At 42.1% G+C, this 26,230-nt stretch overlaps 2 protein-coding genes and 1 long non-coding RNA gene across 24 annotated transcripts in view; 1 reads left to right on the top strand and 2 right to left on the bottom strand.

Annotated features, from left to right (window-relative positions):
* Positions 1 to 2,802: 2,802 nt before the first annotated feature.
* Positions 2,803 to 14,609, bottom strand: MAGOH (mago homolog, exon junction complex subunit). The gene is made up of 5 exons (XM_003815015.7): positions 14,476 to 14,609; positions 11,689 to 11,747; positions 9,657 to 9,767; positions 4,756 to 4,838; positions 2,803 to 3,025 (listed from the first exon to the last, which is right to left on the bottom strand). Exons 1-5 carry the CDS (start codon positions 14,561 to 14,563, stop codon positions 2,926 to 2,928), a joined length of 441 nt encoding a protein of 146 aa, XP_003815063.1. The 5' UTR covers positions 14,564 to 14,609; the 3' UTR covers positions 2,803 to 2,925.
* Positions 14,610 to 15,192: 583 nt separating this feature from the next.
* LOC103785471 (uncharacterized) lies at positions 15,193 to 18,898 on the top strand. The gene is made up of 2 exons (XR_611167.5): positions 15,193 to 15,460; positions 18,557 to 18,898. It is a non-coding gene; the product is annotated as an uncharacterized LOC103785471 (long non-coding RNA).
* A 2,746-nt stretch (positions 18,899 to 21,644) lies between these two features.
* The window catches only part of LRP8 (LDL receptor related protein 8), an 81,720-nt gene continuing 77,134 nt past the window's right edge, over positions 21,645 to 26,230 (bottom strand). For 17 of the 22 annotated variants that reach the window (XM_055092564.2, XM_034965500.3, XM_034965481.3 and 14 more), the window contains 2 exons: positions 25,480 to 25,656; positions 21,645 to 23,156 (listed from right to left, as the gene is read on the bottom strand). In XM_055092564.2, coding sequence (XP_054948539.1) covers positions 23,118 to 23,156; positions 25,480 to 25,656 — 216 coding nt within the window. In that variant the 3' untranslated portion in view covers positions 21,645 to 23,117. The remainder of the gene's footprint in view (positions 23,157 to 25,479; positions 25,657 to 26,230) is intronic. The other 5 variants (XM_055092569.2, XM_055092578.2, XM_034965495.3 and 2 more) reach the window with 1 other exon arrangement.

The raw sequence follows: 26,230 nt of genomic DNA, 5'->3' as shown, positions 1-26,230 counted from the left end.
TACAGGCCAGGAGAGTGGCATGACATTTAAAGTACTGAAGAAAAAAACATTTATCCTAGAATAGTATATCCAGCAAAAATGTCCTTTAAACATGAAGGAAAAATAAAGATTTCCTAGTCAAACAAAAGCTGAGGGATTTTGTCAACACACCAGACCTTTCCTTCAAGAAATGCTAAAGAGTGTTTTTCAGTCTGAAAGAAAAGGATGTTAAGCAATGAGAAATCGTCTGACGGCACAAAACTCATTGGGAATGGTAACTACACAGACAAATGCAAAAGATTTTAACACTAATTGTGTGTAAACTACTCATATATTGAGTAGCAAGACTAAAAGATGAAGCTATCAAAAATAATAACTTTTCAAAACATAGACAGTATAAGATATAAATAGGGGCCAGGCACGGTGGCTTATGCCCATAATTCCAGCACTTTGGGAGGCCGAGGCAGATGGATCGCTTGAGCTCAGGAGTTCAAGACCAGCTGGGGCAACATGGTGAAACCACATCTCTACTAAAAATACAAAAAATTAGCCAGGCATGGTGGCACATGCCTATGGTCCCAGCTTTTCGGGAGCCTGAGATGGGAGGATCGCTTGAGCCTGGGAGGCGGAGGTTGCAATCAGCCAAGATCACACCACTAAACTCCAGCCTGGGTGACAGGGCAAGACCCTGTCTCAAAAAAAAAAAAAAAAATATATATATATAGATAGATAGATAGATAGATAGATAGATAGACAGACAGACAGACAGGCTGGGCACAGTGGCTCACACCTGTAATTGTAGCACTTTGGGAGGCTGAGGTAGGAGGACGGCTTCAGCACAGGAGTTTGAGACCAGCCAAACCCTGTTTTTTTCTTTTGTTTTTTTTTTTTTGAGATGGAGTTTCATTCTTGTTGCCCAGGCTGGAGTGCAATGGCATGATCTCGGCTCACCGCAACCTCTGCCTCCCAGATTCAAGTGATTCTCCTGTCTCAGCCTCCCGAGTAGCTGAGATTACAGGCATGCACCACCATGCCAGGCTAATTTTGTATTTTTAGTAGAGATGGGGTTTCTCCATGTTGGTCAGGCTGGTCTCAAACTCCTGACCTCAGGTGATCCGCCTGCCTCGGTCTCCCAAAGTGCTGGGATTACAGGCGTGAGCCACCATGCCCGGTCCCTTTTAGTTTTTATTTTTTGAGATGGAGTTTTGCTCTTGTCGCCCAGGCTTGAGTGCAGTGGCAAAATCTCGGCTCACGGCAACCTCCAACTCCTGGGTTCAAGCGATTCTCCTGCCTCAGCCTCTCGAGTAGCTGGGATTACAGGCGTGCGCCACCACACTTGACTAATTTTTTATTTTTAGTACAGATGAGGTTTCACCAGGTTGGCCAGGATGGTCTCGAACTCCTGACCTCAGGTGATCCACCCGCCTCAGACTCCCAAAGTACTGGGATTACAGGGTGAGCCATTGCACCCGGCCAAGAATACTTTTCTACACTAAAGTTTTTTTTGCCTCAGAAAACAAAAGACTCTTTTATCACCTGAGGTCCCGTCACTTCTTTAAAAGTTTAGAGTGACTTTTTTTGATGTCTACTTTACTACCAACTTGCTTCATTGCCCCAAGTACTCTTATAGGGGGAGGTGCACTGGAGTCAGGAACCCTGACATCTCAGTGCTGTTCTTAACTTGCCCCATAGTCTTTGAAGGAGTAGAGTGTGGTGGAAAAAGAATGGGTCCAGGAGTCAGGACACTTGGGACCTTGTCCCAAGCTGGCCTGTTTTTAGTAGGGTGAGTTTAGGCTAATCACTTCCCTTCAAATGAGGCTTAGTAAGGCCTGGTTCCTTTCAGCAGGTGCAATCTGTTCAACCAGTACTGTGCTTAAAGAAGCCATGCAATTTAGCAGAAAGAAAAAGTTGTCTACAGGTCTACCTGCTGAACAAATTCCCACACTATACAACTTGGTCTTGGTCCTGAATGGCTGTTGGTATTCTGATTTTAAAATGGATTAATGGAAAACTTTTCTGAGACCAAACATTTTATCCTGTTATCATGTAAGAAACCAAAGTATTTTCCCCTACACTGAAATACCTACTAAAACCTAAAATATTTGTATCTATAAAAGGTGATTTTAAAAACTCCAACCACCATACTATTTCATACCTAAACCATCAAACCAGTGTTAAATTTCCTTAATGGTATTAATTTTACTTTTTTTTTTTTTTTTTGACATGGGGTCTTGCTGTTGCCCAGGCTGAAGTGCAGTGGTACAAACTCTGCTCACTGCAGCCTCTGCCTCCAGGGTCCAAGCGATTTTCCTGCCTCAGCTTCCTGAGTAGCTGGGATTACAGGCTTATACCACCACACCCAGCTAATTTTTGTATTTTTAGTAGACAGGTTTTCACCATGTTAGCCAGGCAGGTCTTGGTGACCCGCCCGCCTCGGCCTCCCAAAGTGTTGGGATTACAGGTGTGAGCCACCACATCTGGCCCAATTTTACATTTTTTTGAATCATTATCCAAATAGGGTCCAAACATTGTGTTATGTGTCTCTTAAGTCTCCTTTATAAGCTCCCATTCTATCTGTTTCCCTTGTAATTTATTGAAGAAACCAGGTCATTTGCCTTGGAATTTCCTCTCAATATGGCTGATTGAAGTCCCACTGTATTTTAAAAACATGTTTCTGTATTCTCTTATTTCCTACAAAATCGTAGGTATATCTAGAGAGTTGATTAGATTTGATTTTTGGGCAATACTTCACATAGAATGTTAGTGTTCTACAAAGTAATTGAGAAGAGTTCACATGTTCAGGTCTTTATAAAATAATAAAAATTGGATTTTATCACATATTTATTAAAGACAATCATTTATAGTTCATAAAAAAATACTGCCCTGATATACACAAAATTTTCTACTCCCACCCACCCCCCCCCCATGTCCACACCAATATTCAATCTAGATTGGTTTAATCTTGAAGTGTAATCCAATAAGACTGAAGACCAAACACTTCAGGTCCTGGACAAGATAATAAAATACTCGTAAGCCTTCTGGATCCCTAAAATACAAAAGGAAAAAAGTTTGGGCATTAAAACTTTGACCCATCAAGTGTCCCTAAAAAGGAAAAGACTATATATTAAAATGGTATATTATGAGGTAATTTAAATATGCTGTTTTTAATATAGGGAAATGCTTACATTAAGTGAAAAAAATATAATTAAAATAACAATTATTAATCTCAACTGTATTTTTTATGCTTCTTAAAAAGTATATATTGTATTAATGCATAGAATAAATGCATTAAAGACTAAAAAGAAATACTGTAAGATATTAATAATGGTTGTCTGATTGATAAACTTGTGGATGATTTTCCCCTTTCTACTTTTCTACATTTCCTGTATTTTCTACAATGAGCATGTATTACTTTCAGACTTAGGAAAACTTTTTTTGTTTTGTTTCGTTTTGTTTTTTGAGACAGAGTTTTGCTCTTGTTGCCCAGGCTGGAGTGCAATGGCGTGATCTTGGCTCACTGTAACCTCCGCCTCCCAGGTTCAAGAGATTCTCCTGCCTCAGCCTCCCGAGTAGCTAGGATTACAGGCATGCACCACTACGCCTGGCTAATTTTTTGTATTTTTAGTAGAGACGGGGTTTCTCCATGTTGGTTAGGCTGGTCTTGAACTCCTGACCTCAGGTGATCCGCCCGCCTCGGCCTCCCAAAGTGCTGGGATTACAGGTGTGAGCCACCATACCCGGCCCGAGTTAGGAAAACTTTTTAAAAAAGTAGTAGTACTAAGCAGGACCAAGAGGTTGAAGATTACTGTGGCATCACTGGCTAAGAAGAGTGTCCAAAGGAAGACAATTATGCCCAACATTTGCCAAAAGTGAGCCGTACCTAATCCTGAACCCTCAAAACGTAAGAGCCAAAGAAGTTGCCAACTTCTAAGGATTCTTTGTAGCACATAGGTTCATGCCTCAACTTGATAATCTGCCCCACTGACAACATGAATTTTAAAATCTTGATCCCTTTTCACCAAACCAATGCTTTTGTAAAAAATAATAAATTTAAGGCTGGGCACGGTGGCTCACGCCTGTAATTCCAGCACTTTGGGAGGCCGAGGCAGGCGGATCATGAGGTCAGGAGTTCAAGACCAGCCTGGCCAACATGGTGAAACCCTGTCTCTACTAAAAATACAAAAAAATTAGCCGGGTGTGGTGGCAGGTGCCTGTAGTCCCAGCTACTCAGGAGGCTGAGGCAGGAGAATCACTTGAACTCAGGAGGCAGAGGTTGCAGTGAGCTGAGATTGCGCCACTGCACTCCAGCCCGGGTGACAGTGGGAGACTCCATCTCAAAATAATAATAATAATAAATTTATAATAAAATAAAACTTAGATCCTAAAAAATGTCAAGTTTCGCCAAAGTCAGATTTTAAGATGTGCCAGTCTCAACAGTCACACTGAGAAAGCTATTCAGACTCGGTGACTCTACAGTTTATCATGAGCACTTTTTTGGCATATTCCATTTTTTCTTCTGGCTGCTCCTATGCATTCATCTATATGTGTGTGTCAACAAGAAGCTCGCAGTAGCAATGGCTGAATGAAACACCAAAAGTAATAGGAGCAAGTCCTCAAAAATAATTTGGGGTTCCTCCCTAACAAGAAGGACAAAGCTGCCCACCTGCATTTTGCATTTGCCCCAGCTCTTCCCATAATGGTCCCAATTTGGTTAAGGTTTCTTATCAATCTGCTCCAAAACAGACACAACTGGATATAAGGATCATGCACACTTACTTGGATTGATTGACATCAATAAGGGAACCAATTTTTGATGTTGTAAAAGAAATGTGTTCATCTCCAATGACGATTTCAAGCTCCTAGAAACATTTTAGAAAATCGAAGTCAAGTAGAATTGGATTATTCATCAAGCACACAGAAGGATTAATCATTTGCCAAATCACACAAACTTGACTACAGATGGCCACAAAAACAAGGGCAGTTCACTCTGAGCACTAAACTGTGCTGGGCACTAAAAACAAGAGATAAATACAGCTCATATTTAGAAGAAGTTGTACCCTTAAGGCCCTACCATTTCTCAGATTTGGAAAAATCTATGTAGGTTTTTTTTTTTTTTTTTTTTTCCTGAGACAGAGTCTCATTCTGTTGTCCAGGCTGGAGTGCACTGGCATGATCTCGGCTCACTGCAACCTCCGCCTCCTAGGTTCAAGCGATTCTCCTGCCTCAGCTTCCTGAGTGGCTGGGACTACAGGTGCCCGCCATCACGCCCGGCTAATTTTTTTTGTATTTTTAGTAGAGACGGGGTTTCACCGTGTTAGCCAGGATGGAATTTTTTGTATTTTTAATAGAGACAGGGTTTCGCCATGTTGGCCAGGCTGGTCTCAAACTCCTGACCTCAGGTGATCCGCCTGCCTCAGCCTCTCAAGTGCTGGGATTATAGGTATAAGCCACTGTGCCCAGCCTATGTAGTATTTTGTATGAGTTTTCATTGTCAACAATGTGGAGTAACATGAATACACCTAAGTTTTAAAAATACCAAACAATTGGACTGGGCGTGGTGACTCATACCTGTAATCCCAGCAGTTTGGGAGGCCAGTGCAGGAGAATCACTTGAGCCCAGGAGTTTAAGACCTGTCTGGGCAACTTGGCTAAACCTCATCTGTACAAAAAATACGAAAACTAGCTGGGTGTGGTGGTGTGCATCCGTGGTCCCAGCTACTAGAGAGGCTGAGGTGGGAGGATTCCTTCACCCCAGTAGGTCAAGGCTGCAGTGAGCCATGATCTCATCACTGTACTCCAGCTTGGGCAACAGAGTGAGCCCTTGTCTCCAACAACAACAAACAAAAACAAAAACCAAAGAATCTAATCTATCTAGGCAACTTCCAGACCTTAGGTTTGATCCCCACTTTGTCACTCCCTACATGTATGATGTTGGATCTCAATTTCCAAACAGTGACATGAGTACCATAAACCTTCAAAAAGTATCTATGTGTAGCCTACTGGGTGCTGGCTATTGTTCTCAGTGCTTTGGACAGATAAGTAAAACCAAGCAAACCAAAGATCTCTGCCCTGTGGAATTCATATTCTTGTGAGGCCTATTTACTTTTTCTTCTTTTTGATTCATATATACTTTTTGTTATAATTCAATCAGAAAATCGAAAAAACTGAGATGTTTCCAATACTCAGATTTATAAATTATTGCCATACTTGTGTCAGATTTTTTTTAAAAAAGAAGTAAAATATTACAAAGTTTATGTCCATCTCCCATTCTGTTCTCCCTCCTGTATCCCGATTTGTTCCACTCTTGTTTCAGATTTGGTAGTATGTTTTTACTTATTTCTTTTTAGATACAGGGTCTCACTCTGTCACTGCAGCTGAAGTGTAGTAGTAGGATCATAGCTCACTGTAACCCTGAGCTCCTGGGCTCATGCTATACTGCACCTTTAGCTTCTCAAATAGCTAGGACTACAGGTATGCGCCACCACGCCCAGTTAATTTTTAGGGTTTTTTTTTTTTTTTCTTTGTAGAAAAAAGGTCTCACTGTGCTCAGGCTGGTCTTGAGCTCCTGGCCTCAAGTCATCCTCCCACCTTGGCCTCCCAATTAAGAAAAAAAGTGCTGGGAATGCAGGCATGAGTCACTGCACCTGGCCTAGACGTGGTAGTGTGCTTTAAAATTTTTACAAAAATGGTCTTATTATACATACTTTTTACATTTTTCATTCCACATTGTTTTCGAGATTTATCAATGTTGAGTTACACAGATCTAGCTCATTAGTTTTAAATGCTTGTGGTATTCCATTTCCCTACTGAAATAAACTTAAGTTCTAAATTTTTATTCCTATAAACAATGTAGCAAGAATATTCTTCTATACATCTCCTTGTACATGTGAAAATGTCTCCATATAATTCCTAGTATTTTAAATGCTGCCAGATGCCACAAAATTACTCCCTAACGCGGTTATACTAATTTTATTCTCACTCTTTTCTCATATCATTTTTAAAATTTGGCAGATTTTTTTCTGTTGTTATTCTAATGGGTCTGAAATGGTATCTCACTGTTGTCCTTTCATTTTACAAATGAAGCCGTAAATCTTTTCATATTAGCCACCTGTTTGATCTTGTAAGTTATCTATTCATAACCTTTGCACATTCTGCCACGGGACAGTCTTTTTATTAATTTGTAATTCTTTATATATTCTGGATAGAGAACTCTTGCCAGTTTTATGTTTTGCAGATAACTTCTTCCAGTCTATGGCTTATCTTTCAACTTTATCTTGCCATCTTTTGTCAAACCTAAGTTGTAAAGAAGTCAAATTTACCAATCTTACCCCTTAAGGAGTTTTAAAAACTCCTTCTCTACCCAGAAATAATACAAGTCTATATTCTGTTTAAAATTTTTGATTTCTATGGCCTAATTTAAAAAATATTCCATAAATACATTGTCAGCTGTCCTGGTACAATTTGTTAAATAATTCGTTCTTTTCCCATTAATGTGAAAGTCCACCTCTGTAGCACACTTTTCTAAGTTTCCATATATTCATAGGTTGGTTTCTGGGCTCTCTATTCTGTTCCATTGGTTTAGCTGTCAATTCCCGAGGCAATATCATACTACAAATGACCATAGCTTTATAAGAAATTTCCAGTATTATTTTGGCTACTCTTGCCTCTGATTTTCCATGAATTTAATGCTCATTCTATTTGATTCTAAAGGGAAAAAAATCCTACTGCGATTTTTATTTGAATTAACAGTGAATTTATAAATTGCTTTGTTGAAAACTGACATCTTTATGATACTGAATCTTGCCATCCACAAAAACGATACATATTTTTGTCCTTCTATAAAGCCCTTTTGTACATCTTGTTTTGTATATCTTGTTAAATGCATCTTGTTAAATGTATTCCCAAGTTCTTTATAACTCTTCTTGCAATTATTAATGGAATTGATTTTAATTACAGTATCCAATGGCTTATTGCTGGTACAAAGGAATATGCCCTTCCCTCTTTACAGAATTGTGATGGTAGAATGAGTTAATAGAAATAAAAATTTTATAAGTGGTAAAGCAAAATACATATATATGATATTACTGAGATCCCTTGAACATAAATTAAAGTTAACTTTAGTAAGTACTGAGGGTGGATTTAAAAAAAAAAAAACTCTTCTTCAAGGGTTGGTCCATCATTTTGAGATTATTAGGAATGAGTTTATATGGGTTTTCATATTAATTTAACAAATACATTATTATTGAGCTTTTACTATACATGGGTACTATTTTAGTCACTAGAGATACAGCAGTGAAAAACACTGAAAAGCAAGTAAGACAATTTTAGACAATAGCAAGTGCTACAAAGACAACACATATTGTGATGAAACTGAAAGCAAAAAGAAAAAAAAAACACAAAAAGACAACACAACAGATCTTTTTCTTAATGATGGGAAGCGACTTCTTAGATTGGATGGACAGGCAAGACATCACTGAGGAAGTGACTTTTGAAGACCTCAATAATAGAGACAGTTTTGTATAAAGTTAAAGGAAGAATATTTTAGGCGGAATGTGGCAAGTGCAAAGGCCCTAAAGTAAGAACCACCTAGGTATGTCTGAGGAACAGAAATGAAGCTAGTAAGGTTTGAACACCATGACAGATTGGAAGCATGGTAAAAGATAAGGTGGGAGTTTGAATTTTAAGTACAGTGGGAAGCCATTGGAGTTTAAATCAGTGGAATACATAAGCAAATTTACGTTTTTAAAGATCAGACCGGTAGGATGCGGCGGCTTACGCCTATAACCACAGCACTTTGGGAGGGTAAGGCAGGCGGATCACCTGAGGTCAGGAGTTTGAGACTAGCCTGGCCAACATGGTGAAACGCCATCTCTACTACAAATACAAAAATTAGCTGGGCATGGTGGAGGACGCCTGTAATCCCAGCTATTCGGGAGGCTGAGGCAGGAGAATCGCTTGAACCCAGGAGGCAGAGGTTGCAGTGAGCTGAGATTATGCCACTGCACTCCAGCCTGGGCGACAGAGCGAGACTCCAACTCAAAAAAATAAATAAATAAATAAATCACACTGGCTTTCAGGATGGCATGGAACAAGAGGAAAAACAAGGAAATCTATTAGAAGTCTGGATTAGAATGGTAGCAGTCAGAGTGAAAATACCTTTTCTGTTAATTCAGTTCAATATGACAGTGGCTTTTATTTTTTAGTTACCAAAATGGTGCTCAGAATGAATATATACATTAATATATATAAATATACATGAATTTAAATACATACACTGAATTATTTGTATGATTTTCCTTTCATTAGATTGTTGAAATAATTATGTTCTATTTCTCTTTGTATCTCCACAATGCTTTGTCCATAGTAGTTAGTAAGTGAGATAGGCAACAAAAGCTTTAAGTGGAGGAGGGAGTGTGGGGGGTCCTAAGAAGAAATTCAAGGCTAGGTTCTTGGCAGCCAGCAGCACTTGTTCTCCCTGTTCCTTCCCATGGGATTAATGCTTCCTTAGACCAAGGCGCTGGCAATCTGCTTTCTGCAGGGCTGACCACCACCAACACCACACACACACACACACACACACACACACACACACACACAGTTTCACTATCATATGCAGATTACTAAACCTCATCTTATTTGTAAGATTTCTGCACTACAGGATAATCAATAAAACACACCTGCCGGCCCACTCGGTCAGGAGGAGGCCACAATGCATCATCCTCTTTGGTAATTTCACTGTCGTCAATTATTCTCTTCAGTTCCTCCATCACGCTTTTATGTACATAAGCCTGAAAGCAAGTTAAAAAACAAAATGTATGTTGTATCCTTAAGCAGTGCTTTGACTCAGATAGTGATGGAAGATAAAAATAACTGTTCCTGCAGACTTATTTCTGGCATCTCCTTAAGTGGGAAGACATTCATGCTCAACCTCGGCATGATGCAGGTGAGGGACACGGTCAGAAGTATCCAGTAACTGCACCTCAGTCCCCTATCTAGCTGTTACTACCTCCTGGTACATCCTGTTCACATGGCCCTTCTGCCTGCCCACATACCCAACTCACAACGAAATCCAAAACAGATCTGTGAGTGCCCCCTGCCATGGTTTGAATGTTTGTGTCTCCTCCAAAAAAATCATACTGAAATTAATCTCCAAAGCAACAGTGTTAAGAGATAGGGCCTTTAGGAGGTGATCAGGCCTTGAGGGCAGAGGCCCCAGGGATAGATTAGTGCTTTAGGAGAGAGCTTAAGGGAACTAGCTGGCCCCTTTCTTGTTCTTTCACCATATGAGGACACAGCATTCATTCCTTCTGGAGGATGCAAAAACAAGGCACAGTTGTGGAAGCAGAGACTGGGCCCTCACTAGACACTGAACTTGCCAGCACCTTGATCTTGGACTTTCCAGCCTCCAAAATTGTGAGAAATATATTTTTACTGCTTACAAATTACCCAGTCTCAGGCATTTTGTTGCAGCAAAAAAGAGACTGCGACACCCACATGCCCTGGTTATTCTTTTTTTTTTTTTGAAACGGAGCCTTGCTCTGTCGCCCAGGCTGGAGTGCAGTGGTGCGATCTCGGCTCATTGCGAGCTCCGCCTCCTGGGTTCATGCCATTCTCCTGCCTCAGCCTCCCAAGTAGCTGGGACTACAAGCACCCGCCACCATGCCCGGCTAATTTTTTTGTATTTTCAGTACAGACAGGGCTTCACCGTATTAGCCAGGATGGTCTCAATCTCCTGACCTCGTGATCCGCCCGCCTCGGCCTCCCAAAGTGCTGGGATTACAGGTGTGAGTCACCGTGCCCGGCCAGTTATTCTTAACTAGGTAATACACTCCTGAGGAGCAAAATGTATTTTAAAAGATATGCCTGTGTAAAAAAATAGTGAGGATACTGACATGTGTGAATAAGCATAAAATCAATAGCTAAAATAACAATATGAAAATATATGCTAAGACATTTTCAAAGGTGGCAAAGTGGTTAAAAGGAAAGAGTAGCTTTGATGAAGCCTTAATGATGTAGCAGAAATCACAGAACGGAGAATATGAACTTTACTGGGGCAGGATTGGGAATTCCTGCTGTATCTCTTACTAGCAGGGGTAACTCAGAACAAGCCTCATAATTAATATCTGGGCCTTTATTTTCTTATTTGTAAGGGGGCTATAATACCCTCCCCCATCACATGGGCTTACAATCAGGGTTAAATAAGATGCCACGCCTCACATCTAACATGCATTCAATGATGTCAACTGCTTTCCCATGCTCCCTTTCCCACTCAGATGTAAATTAAATAGCTCTTCATTGTGTACCATGTACACAGGGAATATACAGAGCACTTTAAATAGAACATATTTAATTTTATGACAGCACTTGGGAGTGGGAGCTAGCTTTTATTATTCCTGTTTTTACAGGTGAAGAAACAGAGATTTATCAAGTTCAGCCAGGAACTTGCCCAAGGTCACATGGGGTAGTAAGCAGCAGACTCAGGGTTCAAACCAAGGTATGTCAAAGGTTACCAGTAATTGATTCCACAATGTAAAATAAAAAAATCCCAACTAAAAGATGATTTGGGAAATAATCCAGAAGCTGTCTACAGACATGTGTCTCTCTCCCTGTTCTTTATCTTTCAATACTACTAGAAACAATAAAAACAATGCAAGACAAAAAGCTGAAATGTAGCAAATGAACGACTCTCAGAAGGCAGAAGGCTCATACCTCTTTTCTGATCATGACATCATTCTTGTAATTGCTGTTGTTGGCATATCTTAACTTCCCTGTGGGGGCAAAAAACAATTTCAACGTATAATAAAAACATATGAATAAAGCATCAATACCATGCCAAGGCATCAGCAGTTGCCCAAAATGTATCTAACTTGCTCAAAGTATCTAACAGATTTATTATTTACTCTTAAGGTATTTCAACAATACTAGTCTTTTCAGTTCTTCACTTCAGGCTTAAACAGCCAAATATACAGCTGACACTCAACTACTGCAAAAAGCAGCTCAGGTGAGGTATAAACACAGGCAGGCTCTTTTCTGACTTTGTCGAATCACATTTTTGCAGGTGAATGTCCTGAAAACAGGCCTAGTAACTGATAACTTACCGACACATAGGACCTCCTGAGGCTCAAATGAGCTGTGAAAACATTTTGAAAACTGTAGGATGCAGTTTACATATATTATCATGTGACTGTGCCATACTCTATTTCTGTGATGGAAAAGCTGCTGCTTTTATCACTGAGCACATTTGGTACACAAGACCCTTTGCCCATGTGTGCATCTGACAGATTAATGGTGGGGATGAGGAGAAGACAGAAGGAAATAGAAGACATGTAGACTAGAAGACATACATGTGAGATGAGCCCAGTGAATTTATTCCAACAGCCTCTGTGCTGTCTCTCTGCCTCAAGTTTCTTCACATTCAGTTCACTGTCCATACAGTGGACAAGGTGATGTGGTAACAGATCTATCAGATTAGGTTACTCTAATACTTTGATAAAGTCAATGGCTTTCCACTGCCTTCCTGGTAAAATCCAAACTCCTCAACATGGCATACAGCTAAGCTAAGCCCCTGCCTGCTTTTCCAGCCTCATTCCTGCCAATATTCTTCTCTCACACAGCTGAAGTCAAACTACTTGGTTTCTGCCTGAAACATCCCAAGCACTTTTTGGTTTTCAGCCTCTTTGCATGCTGTCTAAAATGCCTTCTTGACTCTTCTTCGTCTCCTAACCAATTCCTCACATCCCCTCCTCCCATCATTTTATGTAGGAAGCCTCCTCTGACCCTCAGGCTTGGTTAGGTGCACCCTTCTCTGCTGCGAGCCTCCTCTGTTTCTTTTTACCACAACACCTAATATGCTGTTTTATCACTGCTTACAAATCTATCTCCCTCACAGTCGGGGCCTGTCAGATTCATCTTTGTGCCCCACTTAGTGGATGTCTTCTGTCATCTTTGATTCCTCTTTCCTTCACCACAGTGCCTCTGCCAACAAAATCCTATCAACGATCAAAGTCCAGTTGGTTCTGCCTCCAACAGTTTCCTAAATCTTTCTCTCCATTTCTACTATCTCTGTAGTCCCAACCAATATCTCTTTTTTTTTTTTTTTGAGACAGAGTCCTGCTCTGTCACCCAGGCTGGAGTACAGTGGCACTATCTCAGCTTGCTGCAACCTCCGCCCCAGGTTCAAGAGATTCTCCTGTCTCAGCCTCCCGAGCAGCTGGGATTACAGGCGTCTGCCACCACACCCAGCTAATTTTTGTATTTTTAGTAGAGGCGGGGTTTCACCATGTTGGCCAGGCTGGTCTCGAACTCCTGACCTCAAGTGATCCGCATACCTCGGCCTCCCAAAGGGCTGAGATTACAGGCTTGAGCCACCGCGCCCGGCCCCCAACATCTTTCGTGTCTTGACAACTGCAACAGTCTCCTAATCAATAGCCCTGTTTCCACTCTTGCCCATTCCGCACCCAATAACCAGAATGCTTTTTCAAGAAGAGATCACATTTCTCCTCTGCTTAAAACCTTCCAAGCCCGGCCGGGCGCGGTGGCTCACACCTGTAATCCCAGCACTTTGGGACGCCGAGGCGGGCGTATCACCTGAGGTCAGGAGTTCGAGACCAGCCTGGCCAACATGGTGAAACTCCGTCTCTACTAAAAATACAAAATTAGCCGGGCGTGGTGGCGGGTGCCTATAATTCCAGCTACTCGGGAGGCTGAGGCAGGAGAATCACTTGAACCCGGGAGGCGGAGGTTGCAATAAGCCGAGATCGCGCCATTGCACTCCAGCCTGGGCAAAAAGAGCGAAAGCCGTCTCAAAAAAAAAAAAAAAAAAAAAAAAAAGCCTTCCAAGTCCAAACTCTTTACCGTGGTCTATAAAGACCTAAAAGGTGCCGCTCCTACCTACCTATCCGACATCATCTCCTGCTATCTCCCAGCTCACCACTCTTCAACCACACTGACCACCTGAGACACGCCTAGCTCATTCCCGCCCTGCAGCCTTGACATCTGGTATTCCCTTTGTGTAGAATGGTCTTCCTTGTGAGCTTCACAAAGCTGAGCCCTTCTTGTTAATTAGGACTCGGCTGCAATATACCCTTTACAGAGAGCTCTCTAATGGCCAACCTATCTAAAAGCAGCCCATCCAGCAATTATTCTACCATGTTATTTTTTGACCACTCACTGCTATCTGGAATCATCTTTTTGTTTATGATCTCTCTCCCAGCAGTAAAACACAAGTTCCACGAGAGGGGAAGTTTGTCTACCTTCGCTGCCGTATTCCCAAAGAGTGGAACAGAGCCTGGCACACAGTGGGCGTTCAGTCAACGTTTGCTGAATGGATAGAAAGACCCCGTGGAGCAGACACAGTGGCGTTCCTTTAAGATCTGCACTGCACAGGTCTCAGTCCCTCCCTCCTCTAGTTCCCCACAGATTTCCGACCCTCGGCCTCCCCACTCGCCGGCCCCCAGGCCTGGTCCCCGCTCCCGGCGGGCGGCAGGCTGCTTTTACCGTCCGGTCGAAACTCAAACTCCAGGAACTCGTGGCCGAACTTGCCCTTGTGCCCCACGTAGTAACGCAGATAAAAGTCACTCTCCATGGCTCCCAAAAGACAACCGAGCCTGAACTTCCAAGAGCAAGCCGCACTGCCGCCGTCTGCGCCCGACACTGACGTTTGCGGCGGCGCGCGGAAGTGACGTCTGGTCCCGTCGTCGCTGCGTGGAGGGGTTCCTTCTCGCTATCCTCTTCGCCCGGAAGTGGCAACAATACTGCTACATCCCCTTACGCCTAGTCTGTAAAGAACTTTGTTTAACCCGGAGGCGGGGCCAGCCAGCTCCGCCCCTCCAGCTGGACGCGGGAGCGAGGTTGAGGTTCGTACCCGTGGGTTCTCTCCAGGCCTGAGGCGGAGAGCCAGCCGCCTGCCTACCTCTGGGCTTTGAACCCCGGGTCTGGTGACTTCGCTGAAAGACCTCGGGCCGAAGGCCCGCCAGGCTCAACCTCGGTTCACAGGACCCCCGACTTGTGTGAGTCGTACACCGCTCTTCACCGTCTCTGGACCTAGGTCATCTCGGCAGTAAAATGGGGTGAAATGACCCGACCTCCCCGGAGGATGCCGCGCACGATGTGTGCCTCAAGTTGGCTTCCACTGACCTGAACTGTTAAGAAAGCCCTCCTCAGTGACGCCTTCCCTGAATCCACAGTGGAGATTGCCGTTTTCCTGGAACTAATTCACCCACACTTACCCATTTCATCCCTTTCCACCTTTTATTTCTACCTTTCTGCCCCACTGATCTCTAGAATAGGTGCTGGGAGACGTTAGAGTATTTGATCTCCCACTCCCCAGTCATCCCACTTACCGAGCAGTAATTCTCTGCCTGGCTGCACATTGGAATCACTTGGGAAGCCTCTAAAAATACTGATGCCAGGGCTCTACCCCAAGCCAGTTAAAATCTCCAGCGCTGGACCTGGGCATTGATACTTTTTGTAAAGCTTTCAGGTGAGTCAGAGTTGAGGACCACTGACCAAAGAGGTTCTTTCTTTTCTGGGTAAAGTTGTCCTCTGTGAAGCCTTTCTGGCTCTGGAAAAAATTTACAGTTGAGTAGGCCCAGGGCAATCAAGATCATAATTATGTAGTAGGAACCTGCTTTCACTCATCTAAGTTCCAGGCTTAGAAAGAATGAATGGTTCTAGAGACAGTGCCGAGATGACATCATTCTTGGGTCCTGGCGGCTAGAACTGTATACGATTCTGTAAGTTGGGACAGCAGTCTCTGATTCCTATTCCCAGTCTTTTCTTTTTGAGACGCAGTTTCGCTCTTGTTGCCCAGGCTGGAGTGCAATGGAGTGATCTCAGTTCACCGCAACCTCACCTACCTAATTTTTAATTTTTTTGTAGAGGCAAAGTCTCCCTATGTTGCCCAGGCTGGTCTCAAACTCCTGGGTTCAAGTGATTCTCCTGCCTTAGCCTCCCAAGTAGCTGGGATTACAGGCATGCGCCACCATGTCCAGCTAATTTTTGTAATTTTCTATTTTTAGTAGAGACGGGGTTTCACCATGTTGGCCAGGCGGGTCTCGAACTCCCGACCTCAGGCGATCCGTCTGCCTTGGCCTCCCAAAGTGCTGGGATTACAGGCATGAGCCACCGCACCCGGCCCTCAGTCTTAACACTGAGTCCTTTTCTCCCTGCAAAAGCATTAGCAGCAGAGTGTAGAGTAGGTGTGGTGGGGGAAAAAATCACTGGACACAGGTTAAAATAATCCCTTGTGTAACAACGACTTATTGTAACCAAAGGTGAACCGACTCAACTTTTTAGACTTCAGTTTCCTTCTCTTTAAAATGAGCATAATAATGTACACCTAGCAGAACTGTTATAAGAAGCAATGTCTCGGAAACTGTAAATTGCTGTAAAACCATAAGACATTTTTATTACAAAACACTGGATATGGGTGGTAACAAGGGAATTGTATAAAAGAGAAGGGGGCTAGACACGGTGGCTCATACCTGTAATCCCAGCACTTTGGGAGGCTGAGGCAGGAGGATCACTTGAGCCCAGGAGTTTGAGACCAGCCTGGGCAACATAGGAGACTTTGTCTCTACAAAAAATTTTAAAAATAGGTAGGTGTGGTGGTGCACACCTGTAGTCCTAGCTACTTGGGAGGCTGAGGTAGGAGGATAATTTGAGCCTGGGAGGTCGAGGCTGTAGGGAACCATGATCACACCATTACACTCCAGCCTGGGTGACAAAGCAAGACCCTGTCTCAAAAAAAAAAAAAAAAAGAAAAAAAGAAAAGGGACCAGGTATCAAGCACCTAATAAATGTCAGCCCCTAGGGTCAATGGGATTACCTGTGCTTGTTGTTTGAATCATCACAACAATCTTGAGGTGGTAATTAGAGTTAAGTATGTAGAGGGATTAAGCAATTGCTTCAAGGTTATTTTCCAGGAGTAAAATTATAAAAATCATAAGTGAATCTGGGGATCTTCAGATGTGGCAAATAACAAAAGTGTTGAGAAATTTAAAGGACACACAACTCCAGTCAGGCTGTGAAGTAATCCAGGTTTCTGGATATGAGACATGGTGTAACTGAAAGAGCATGGTCTGTGTGTCTGCAGTGCCTGCATTCAGCATCATTTATTGAGCATCCACTGAGTGTCATGTGCAGAGAGGATACAATGTTGAGCAAGACAGTTCTTTACAGAGCTTGCAGAGGAGGCAGTTAAGGAGCATACAAGCAATTACAATGTAAGGATAAGATTACCAATAAAGGAAGCACAGAGAACTATGGAAGCACATGAGGTGACTCCTAATCCAGTGTAGGGTCCTTAGGGAAATGTTCCTGAAGGAAATGTTCCAGACGGAGGCCCAGAACTGTGTGATTAGAATATAGAGTAGTGAGTGATGAAGCTGGAGATGGGGCAGAAGCCAAATCATGAAGGGCTTTATAAGCCATATTAAAAGAGTTTGGGCAAACCCAAGAATATTGGATTTTTGTGCCAGCAAAGCAGTTGAAGGGCTTTAAGCAGGAAAGTGAAAAGAAGTGGTGGTGATACATCTATGGTACTTTAGAAAGACACTTTGGCTGCAGTGTTGTAGGTTAGATTGGAAAATGAAAAGACTAGAAGTATGACATTCAGATAAGTAGTTTAAGTAATCTATTAGCTGGGCAGGGTGGCATGCACCTGTAGCCCCAGCTACTCGGGAGGCTGAGACAGGAGAATTGCTTGAGCCCAGGAGGCGGAGGTTGCAATGAGCTATGATCCTACCACTGTACTCCAGCCTGGGTAACAGAGTACGACCCTGTCTCTTAAAAAAAAAAAAAAAAAAAAGTAATGGAGATAGAAAAGTGGATGGATTTGAGATGGAATACCATAATTTAAGGGGTAGGCAAAGGAGACTAAGATGTGGCCAGAGAGATAGGAGAAAAAACATGAAATGGTATCATGGAAGCCAAAATAAGAATATGCCAAGAAAAGAGTGGCTAACAGTGTTAACTACTGCTTCCAGGTCAAGGAAGAGCAAGACTGAAAATGTTTACCAGATTTATAATCGAGGAGGTCCTGGATGACCTTGGCAAAAGCAACCCCAATGGCATGGGAATGAATGGTAGCCAGAAGTATTGGGATGCAAGTAGGCAAAAATTGTTATGGAAGTACAGAGGTGAGTTATCTAACCTAGTCTTAGAGAAAAGGGAAGGCTTCCTGGAGGAGGCATTACGTAAGTGGAGTACTCAAGGACAAATAGGAGTTAGTCATGTGGAGGCAGAGAAGGAAAATTTAGGCAGAGAATGCTACATGTACAATTGCTCTTTGGGGGCACTAAAAATAACCTTGTGACTTTGGGCAGTTACTTTGCCCATTTTCTCATCTATAAAATGGGAGTGGATAGTATTGATAGTATTTATCTCACCGAATTGTTGACAAAGATTGGGATAATTTATGTAGAATACTGGTACACATTAGGGACTCAGTGATAGTTCACTCCCCCTCATTAAAGTATTACAATGAAACAAAACTTAAAAGATTTTTTTAAAATGAATTTAATCTCTCTCTAGAAACAGTGCACTGATTTTACAAATGTCCACATTTGGTTTTCAGTTTACCAAGATGATGCCAGTATAGCTAGTGAGATGCAGCACGCCATCTTCAGCCCCCTCGCCTCTGGAAGAGACACCAGACTGCAAAGGGCACCGCGTACAGAAGCTAACGGAACTTGAATGACAAGACAAAAAGAGCAGAACCAGTTAGTGTGACACAACATTCTAACATGCCTGATTCTTACATCAAATATGGTAACTTGGGGGTTGGTGGGGGGAGACAAGGAGAATCCACTTGGGAACAATTTGATGAAGTTTGCAAACCAGCACTTTACCCCCAAATTAACAACAGCTTGTATGGAAAAAAAAATGCTCTTTTAAAAGTATATGGTTTGGACAGGTATATTTGTTTTCTCTTGTAGTTTTTGTAAAAAAGTATCAAAACCTTGGCTTTAAATATATATATATATATATATATATACACACAAGTGGCTTTTTAAAAATTACTTTTTTATAGCACAAAGTGTTTGTAAATGCAGAGGGTTTCTGCTAATTCTTGACTGTGCACATGGTGCATAGCCTGAATGAACAGAGCTTCCTGATTTTTTTTTTAACTGAAAAATTGAAGCAGTAATTCTTTAACCTTCTAAATTCTCCATACCCTAAAAATACAGTGTGAGAAGTCTGTTACTCTATCTTCATGCATTTCGGGAAAAGGAATTATTTACTCTGAAACATTTAATGCTAACTCATTTATATTTTGTGAAACGATGAGTGTATGGCTGGAGTTCGGGGGGTAGGGTGGAGAGGCTTGCATTCCTGTGCCATTTCCCCATTCCCACCAGTGCCCAACTGGACAGTGGTTGGTATCCCCTCTCCAGACTCAACGTCTTCAACATTTTCGTTTTTCTTTCTCACAGTTGAGAAAATCTAAGAGGCTCTCGACAACATGGCATGCTTCTGTGAAAATCCCACTGCCCTTATATTAGTCTTCATTGACCATATAAAAAATCTTTGACTCAAATATATGAAAAGCAGTCAGCATTTCCCTTTGGCCACTGGAAAGCTTGAGGCTGAATAATATCAGTTCTGCAAAGTGCTGGCAATGCATCCTAATGAATTTTCCATGATGCATTTAGTGCCTTGTACACAATGATCAAGAAATGCTTCATTGAATCAGAAATTAATCTATTTTATAAAGTGCTTACATTGAATCTCTTTCCATACAGCCTCATTTCTTGCCCCCCTTGAGCCTTTTGTTCCTGTTAGAATGAACTGTGCAATTCCTAAAGTCCCTGTGCTCTTTCATACCTCTGTTTTAGCTCGATGTGTCTCTGCCTGAAGCAGCTTGGAATCCCCTTCTTAATTTTTAAGACTTAAGGTCACTTCTATGATGACCCTATTCCTCATTTCTTAGGTGGAAAGACCCCTCTCTCCTTTGAGCCCTAATAGTGCTCTGAATAGAATCAATGCCTTTTTTGTTTCCACATATATCATCCTCCACTGCTACTGTGAACTCTGTAAAGTCAGAACATGTGTGACTGACCTTTACATCTGCAGTGCCAGGTGTGTAGTTGGTATCTAGTGAGTGGTTTTAGTGAATGAATATACTGCAGTCATACTGAGATAACTGGAGGGATCAATAGGACTTACTGCCATACATTTAAATCCGATCTCTCTTTTTGCCAGTTAACGGGTTACTTCAATCTGTTTTATAAATAATCTGTGTATCAAGAGTAAATAAGTACAGTTTCGTTTTCTCTGTTTCTAGAAGGCATTTCAGCTAGTGCCTTTGTAATTCCACTGGAGGAAAGGTAGACCATAGTATAGGTAGCAGGTTTGATACAATGTTCAGGCAGCCCAAGATAGTCTTTCTGCAGAAGGAAATGGAGGAAAAGCACTGGGACTGGCTTCTGATAAATTTTCTGCCCTCTTGGCATTGTCTCTGAGCTTCCTTTCAGCTCTATAGTCCAGTGACTCTATGATCTGTGATTGGCTGTAGATACCTATGCACGGGGGCAAAAGGCAAAAGATATGTAACCTCAAAATGAGGCTGAAAAGCCTCTATGAATGGGGGAAGGTGGATCTGACTCCTCAGGTTTCATCTTATTTACTGCCGTCCAACACATGAATATATCATAATTTGTTTCTTGTAAAGGGTTTTTCCCATTGCTGCCTCTTTCAAACTGCAGTTGTAGCATATGCAGGAAACATGAATGTCTCTGAGAAAAGTTGTGAATTTCATCGTCATTTTGAGATCTCAGGCTGTATGTCCAGACCCCATTCATTATTTTTTTCTGTGAATGCCAGGATCTGACTGAAAGTTTAGAAACTATGCCTTAGCCCCTGTTATCATTTAATTCCTTGGAAAATTCAGTTTCTTTGGAAGGTTACAGAAAAAGTCACTTGTTTTGAGTACATTTCCATGTTTTTCACTGTCATCATTTTTCTTCAGTCAAAAATAATTTTACTTTCCGTTCTTAAAAGAATAGTAATATGTGAGTAAGCTCCATAGGAGTTGGCCACCTGTTCTTAAAATTCTGTTTGGTATTGGTCATTCTAGGTCAACTGCATTTACCCTCTCAATGAATGTTTCAGGACTATCAACACATGCATGTCATGAGGAGATTGCTGGATTATGCAAAACACACTGCCCAAGCTCCAGAATATAGTTATTTTCTTAGAGTTTAAGAGGCCAAGAGTGACACAGAGGAAGGTCCTAGGTACAGGATGCTGGAACTCCAGAATGTCTGACTGAAAATTCAAAGGGTATCAAGCTGGTGAGACATCCAACTTCATTGAGTTGGGGGCATCTGGCAGGTAGGGATGGGAAGGCATTTGCTTAAGTGTGTCAAGTTCCAGGTATGATGAGATTAGATGCAGCTCCTCTGCTCCTACTTAAGTCAAACACTTCCATGTTGCACCTTGTCCCTGGTTGTCTAGTGGGAGTAAGTGGCAGAACAGCAGAGTTAAGAAACTCAAACTCTTTCTCTTTGGATGGGAAAGCCACTGGGGACTGAATCCTTCTGGGACTATAGGATTATGTTTCCAGTGGGAGACCCCACAAGTAGAAAAGAGCACTTCTCCCTTCCTCCCCCAAGGCCAGGAAAAGCAAAGAAGATGTCTATAATGAAGAACATCTATACATATACCCGGAGTTTTTCCTTTTATTTACAAAGCAGTAAACCAAATTCCTGTGTGAACATAAATATCCAATATACTATAATATTGCGTACGCCATTTCCCCCCTCAAATATGACTTCAATTTTGGCCAGTTGTTCTGACTTAAGCCAAAAATTAGTTTCATCTATATGAACATATGATGGTAAGTAACCTATTTATTACCTTAAAATGTTTCCCCACATAAAGGAAATGGTAGAGAGTAAGGGGAAAAGAGAAATAAGAGATGTGATAAAACCTATTCCACCATCTTTATCCTCATCCACAGCATGTCCTAGACGTTCAGTGCCTGGGCCAGTCTCTATAGTAAACTTGGGCTGATCTGGAAACGTCTCCACTTAGCTTTGTAAGGATGGCACCCTTCAGGGTGCTTCAGAGGAAACTTACTGAATTCAACCCAAGTGTCCTGAAAGAAATTGAAGAAGTTACTCAAAGAGCTGAACTTTAAAACAAGGAGTAGCTGAGGGTGAGGCATATTCTATCTTGAGTTTCTGAGCACTCTGGTACCATGGAATGTCTGTACACTGACCTTCGCCAAAGCCAAGAAAGCCCTGGTAGGAGTCACAGCGGCCATGGGTGAGCTGAAAGGCTTTTCCTGACTTCCTGGGGTCTCAGGAATAGCCAGAGGTGAAAAGATTTGCCTTTTTTACTACATAATTGCACAAACCATGGTATCTATTTTCTGAGCCAGATTTCCAAAGGCTTTTCTGAAAACTACAAGATATACCCCTTGTGGACTGTGTGAAAATAAATTTATCTTTATGTATTTGAACAGTAGCCATAGATGTGCCTCTTCTCTACAGATTTTTCTGTCACACACATACACATATAAACACACACATACACACACAGAGTCTGTGTGGTGGGCCAAACATGCCAAAAATAAATACTCTCACTTCTCTAAATTATTTATAGAACTCATCTGATTTTTAAAATATGTTAATAAATAATCTAAATGGGGGAGGGAGTTGAAGTGTTTTGTTTTTTTTTTTTACTTATGTTGATGGATAGCCACAAAGCATAATCATCTTATTTACAAAAAACAAACGCCCCAAAACCTAAAAAAGCCCCCCCAGCAACCAAATATCTTCTGTAAATATAGTTTTTAAATGATGAGTAAGGTACTGTGCCATTGGCCCCCATTTGGTTATGTGCATCATGTTAGTCAGCAGTAGCCATTCCACGAATTCCTCATGGGTAGTGCAACCAGTTAAAAAGTGTATAAAACATTATACATAGAAAAACTCTCACATCCTTTGGATGTTTGCAGTTCATCATAACTTTGTGGTTACCTTTCCGCAACATAAATTTAAAAAAAAATCACACACACACATACACTCACACAGACCCATATATAGAAACCCATTCATCCAGTCATACACCATCCAGAGTGTAGTGCGTGGGACTGAATTCCATGAGGCACGAAGGGGGTGATCCCATCCTCAGGGTAGTCCATCATCTTCAAGGCTTAATGCCACTCGCTGGGGAGACAAACCAAAGAATTCGTCATTAGATCCATAAGAGTTACTATTTATTGAGTATTGACAAATCACAGACTTACGTTACTTTAACAGGTATTAGCTCACATAATCTTCAAACTATCCTAAGAGACAGGATTTATCCTATTTATTTTACAGATGAGAAAAAAAACTCAATGAGCTTAAGTAGGGTTTGTTCTGGATCACATAGCAAGTGGCTGAACTAAAATTTGATCCCAGGTCTGTATGAATCCAAAGCTGTAGATTTTTTCATCATTCTGTTTTGTATCTTTGTAAAGAACAGTTGCACAGATCTAAATTTTCTCAATCCTCCCTTATAGGATTTTAGGTTTGGTCAATTTCAGTGGGTTAGCTTTGGCAAATGTTAAATTTCAGGCTATGGGGTTACTTGTCTCTAGCATGCTAATCACATTTAGAAAGGTAATATACTGCACCTTCCCAACAGATTAAACAGAGTTGGGAGGCAATGCAGGTTAATTAAATTCCATCCCTCTCTCCCTCACCTCTGCTTTCCAGTCATTAGGTAGATGCTAGACTCCTGTCTGCCAAAAATGGCTGACCATGGGATGGTGAGCCCACTAACCCCTGAGCCAGTCTATTCCATTGTGGACAACAGATTTAAATTCTTCCCTATATTAATGTGAAATTTGTTTGTTTATATCTTCTGACATTCCCTGATTCCATCTCGGACTCAGAGACAGTTCTACATAGGACAACCCTTGAAATTTATAGATGGTGTTTGAATTCCCTTCCGTTCATTCTGAGTGTTTTCTTCTCCAGGGTACACATCTAACTTTCCCCAACTAGTCCTGATGTAATCTTGTTTGCCTCTTTTCCATTTCCCAGATACCCTCCTTTGGAAAGACCCTCCCCAGCTTCAGTACTTTTCCTCATAGTTATGTGAATTTGGGCCAGCCACTTTACTTCTCTGAGACTTAGTTTTATCATCTATCAAATGTGAATAGTAATAGGACCTACCTCACAGGGTTGTTGAGGAATCAAATGAGATAATGCACAGAGAGTGTTTAACATAGTACCTAACAACACATAGGGCCCAGAATATCCTAGGTCAACGTAACCAACATAAAGTAGAATCAGACTAGTATCTCCCATCTCTGGACATTCTACATATGATAAAAAGTAACTCTACTGCCTTTCAAGTCATCTTTGGGTTTTCTGTAGTTTTTTTATGAATGCAATGGCCATCCTCCACCAGTGTAGATATTTAAGACTATCTTATTCTAGTCTAGCTACCCTCCCACTCTCTCCAAGACAGATCTCTAGGCCAAAGATAGGCCCCAGTAGTGATGGTACAGTTATCCGAGAAATGGACAGAGGAGAGACAGGTTGTTGAGAATATTGATTTCCACAGCTTCAAGGCTATTTACCTCACGATATAAAGGAAAGAGCATGGGCTTTTGTGTATATACAGACTGGAGTTTGAATTCTGGTTCTGCCACTTCCTGGCTATGACCTTAGGCAAGTTATTCAATTTCTATGAGTCTCAGTTTCCTCATCTGCAAAATGGGGCGAATAATATCAGCTTGATAAGGTTATTATGAAGATTAAATGAGAAAATGTATGTAAAACACTGGGAACAGTGTCTGACACACAGTAGGTGCTCACTAAATGTTGATTTCCTTATTTCTCTGCAACTGGCAGAAGCTTATTACTTGGTCCTTAACACTCATCGGGAGTAACTCCCCCTGAGTCATTTCTTTCTCTGGAAATAATGTCACTTTACATGTGCAGAGTGCTTTGTAAGTCACAAAGTGCTCTCACATGTGCTATCTCACTTGTACTTTATAAACTCAGGAGGCAGGTAGAATGGGGGTTGTTATTCTCATTTTACAAATAACAGTGAGCAGAAAGAAGTGACTGAGATCACAGGGCAGTGGAAGGATGGAACTGGGAGTTTTCTTATTCCAAGTTCAGTGCTTCTTCCACTGTGCTCCCTCTGATCTTCAAAAACTGGTCAAGCAACTATTTTTTTGGACTGGCCGAGGTTAAGGATCCTCAAGGCCATCTGCTAACCCTCCTCATTTGCTCCATCTCATTTCCCATGTCTCCCCTTCATGAACAGTTTGCCTCAGCAGCAATTCTGTCTGCCCTGCCCCAAACTTGATTGCTTTCTTCCACATGCCATTCATTGGTCTGTGACTAACCCATTTTTCTTCTTTGCCCCAACACCCAGCTTACAATTTGCAGCCTTCCCAAACCAGAAAGCCTTCTAGGATTGGCTGCGCCTGCCTTGGTTCATGCCCTCACTCACCAGCCCCTCAGACTTAGAGTGGCACTGCCCTACCTTGGACTTGACGACAGGCAGCTCGGAAAGAGGGTTCTTCGGGAGTTGGTGCAGCTGTGACCTTGGTTCCCCCGGCAAGACAAAAAGCTCCTTGAGGGCAGGGGCTGGGTCTTCCGGTTCTCTGGTCTCCCCAAGACAGGGCTCTGCCCACAGTGGGCGATCAAAGCTGCTGATTGCCTGACAGGGGGATGGCACTGTGGATGACCTCTGAGGTCACACTCAGCCCCCTGACTGTGCTGTATAACAGTGACACCTGCTGTGCCACTTTGTGGTCCTCATTCCCCCAAAAAGCCATGCTGTGTTGTACCTTCAAGCCTTTGCACATGCCTCTATCTGGAATGCCATTTCCCTCCTTCTCTCCCGGGAAAACTGCTATTAATCTTTCAAGGACATAGTCTATCTGTCACCTTCTCTGTGAGGCATTCCTTGCCTGATTCCCCAGACAGAATTAATAGCTCCCTTGTTGATGTTTCCATGGCATCTGTTCAACAAATATTTGTTGGGAGTCAGCCATGCTGTGCTAGGCATCAGGAAAACAGATTAATCAGACAGTTCTGCCCTCAAGGATCTTATGGTTTAGTGAGGAGACCACTGAGTAAAAGACAAGTGGACTACAGTGGGACAGGGGCTGTGAGGTAGAGAGGCCCAGAGTACTGTGGGAGAACAAAGCAAGCCAAAGATAGCTTTCTAGAAGAGGGGACTCCTGAGCTTCCACCACGGCATTCAGCACACAATTATACCACTGTATGTT

Source organism: Pan paniscus, chromosome 1 (assembly GCF_029289425.2).
Source record: "Pan paniscus chromosome 1, NHGRI_mPanPan1-v2.0_pri, whole genome shotgun sequence".
Lineage (NCBI taxonomy): Eukaryota > Metazoa > Chordata > Mammalia > Primates > Hominidae > Pan > Pan paniscus.
Note: the sequence above shows the minus strand (reverse complement) of the source record. Positions and strands in the feature narration are given on the sequence as shown.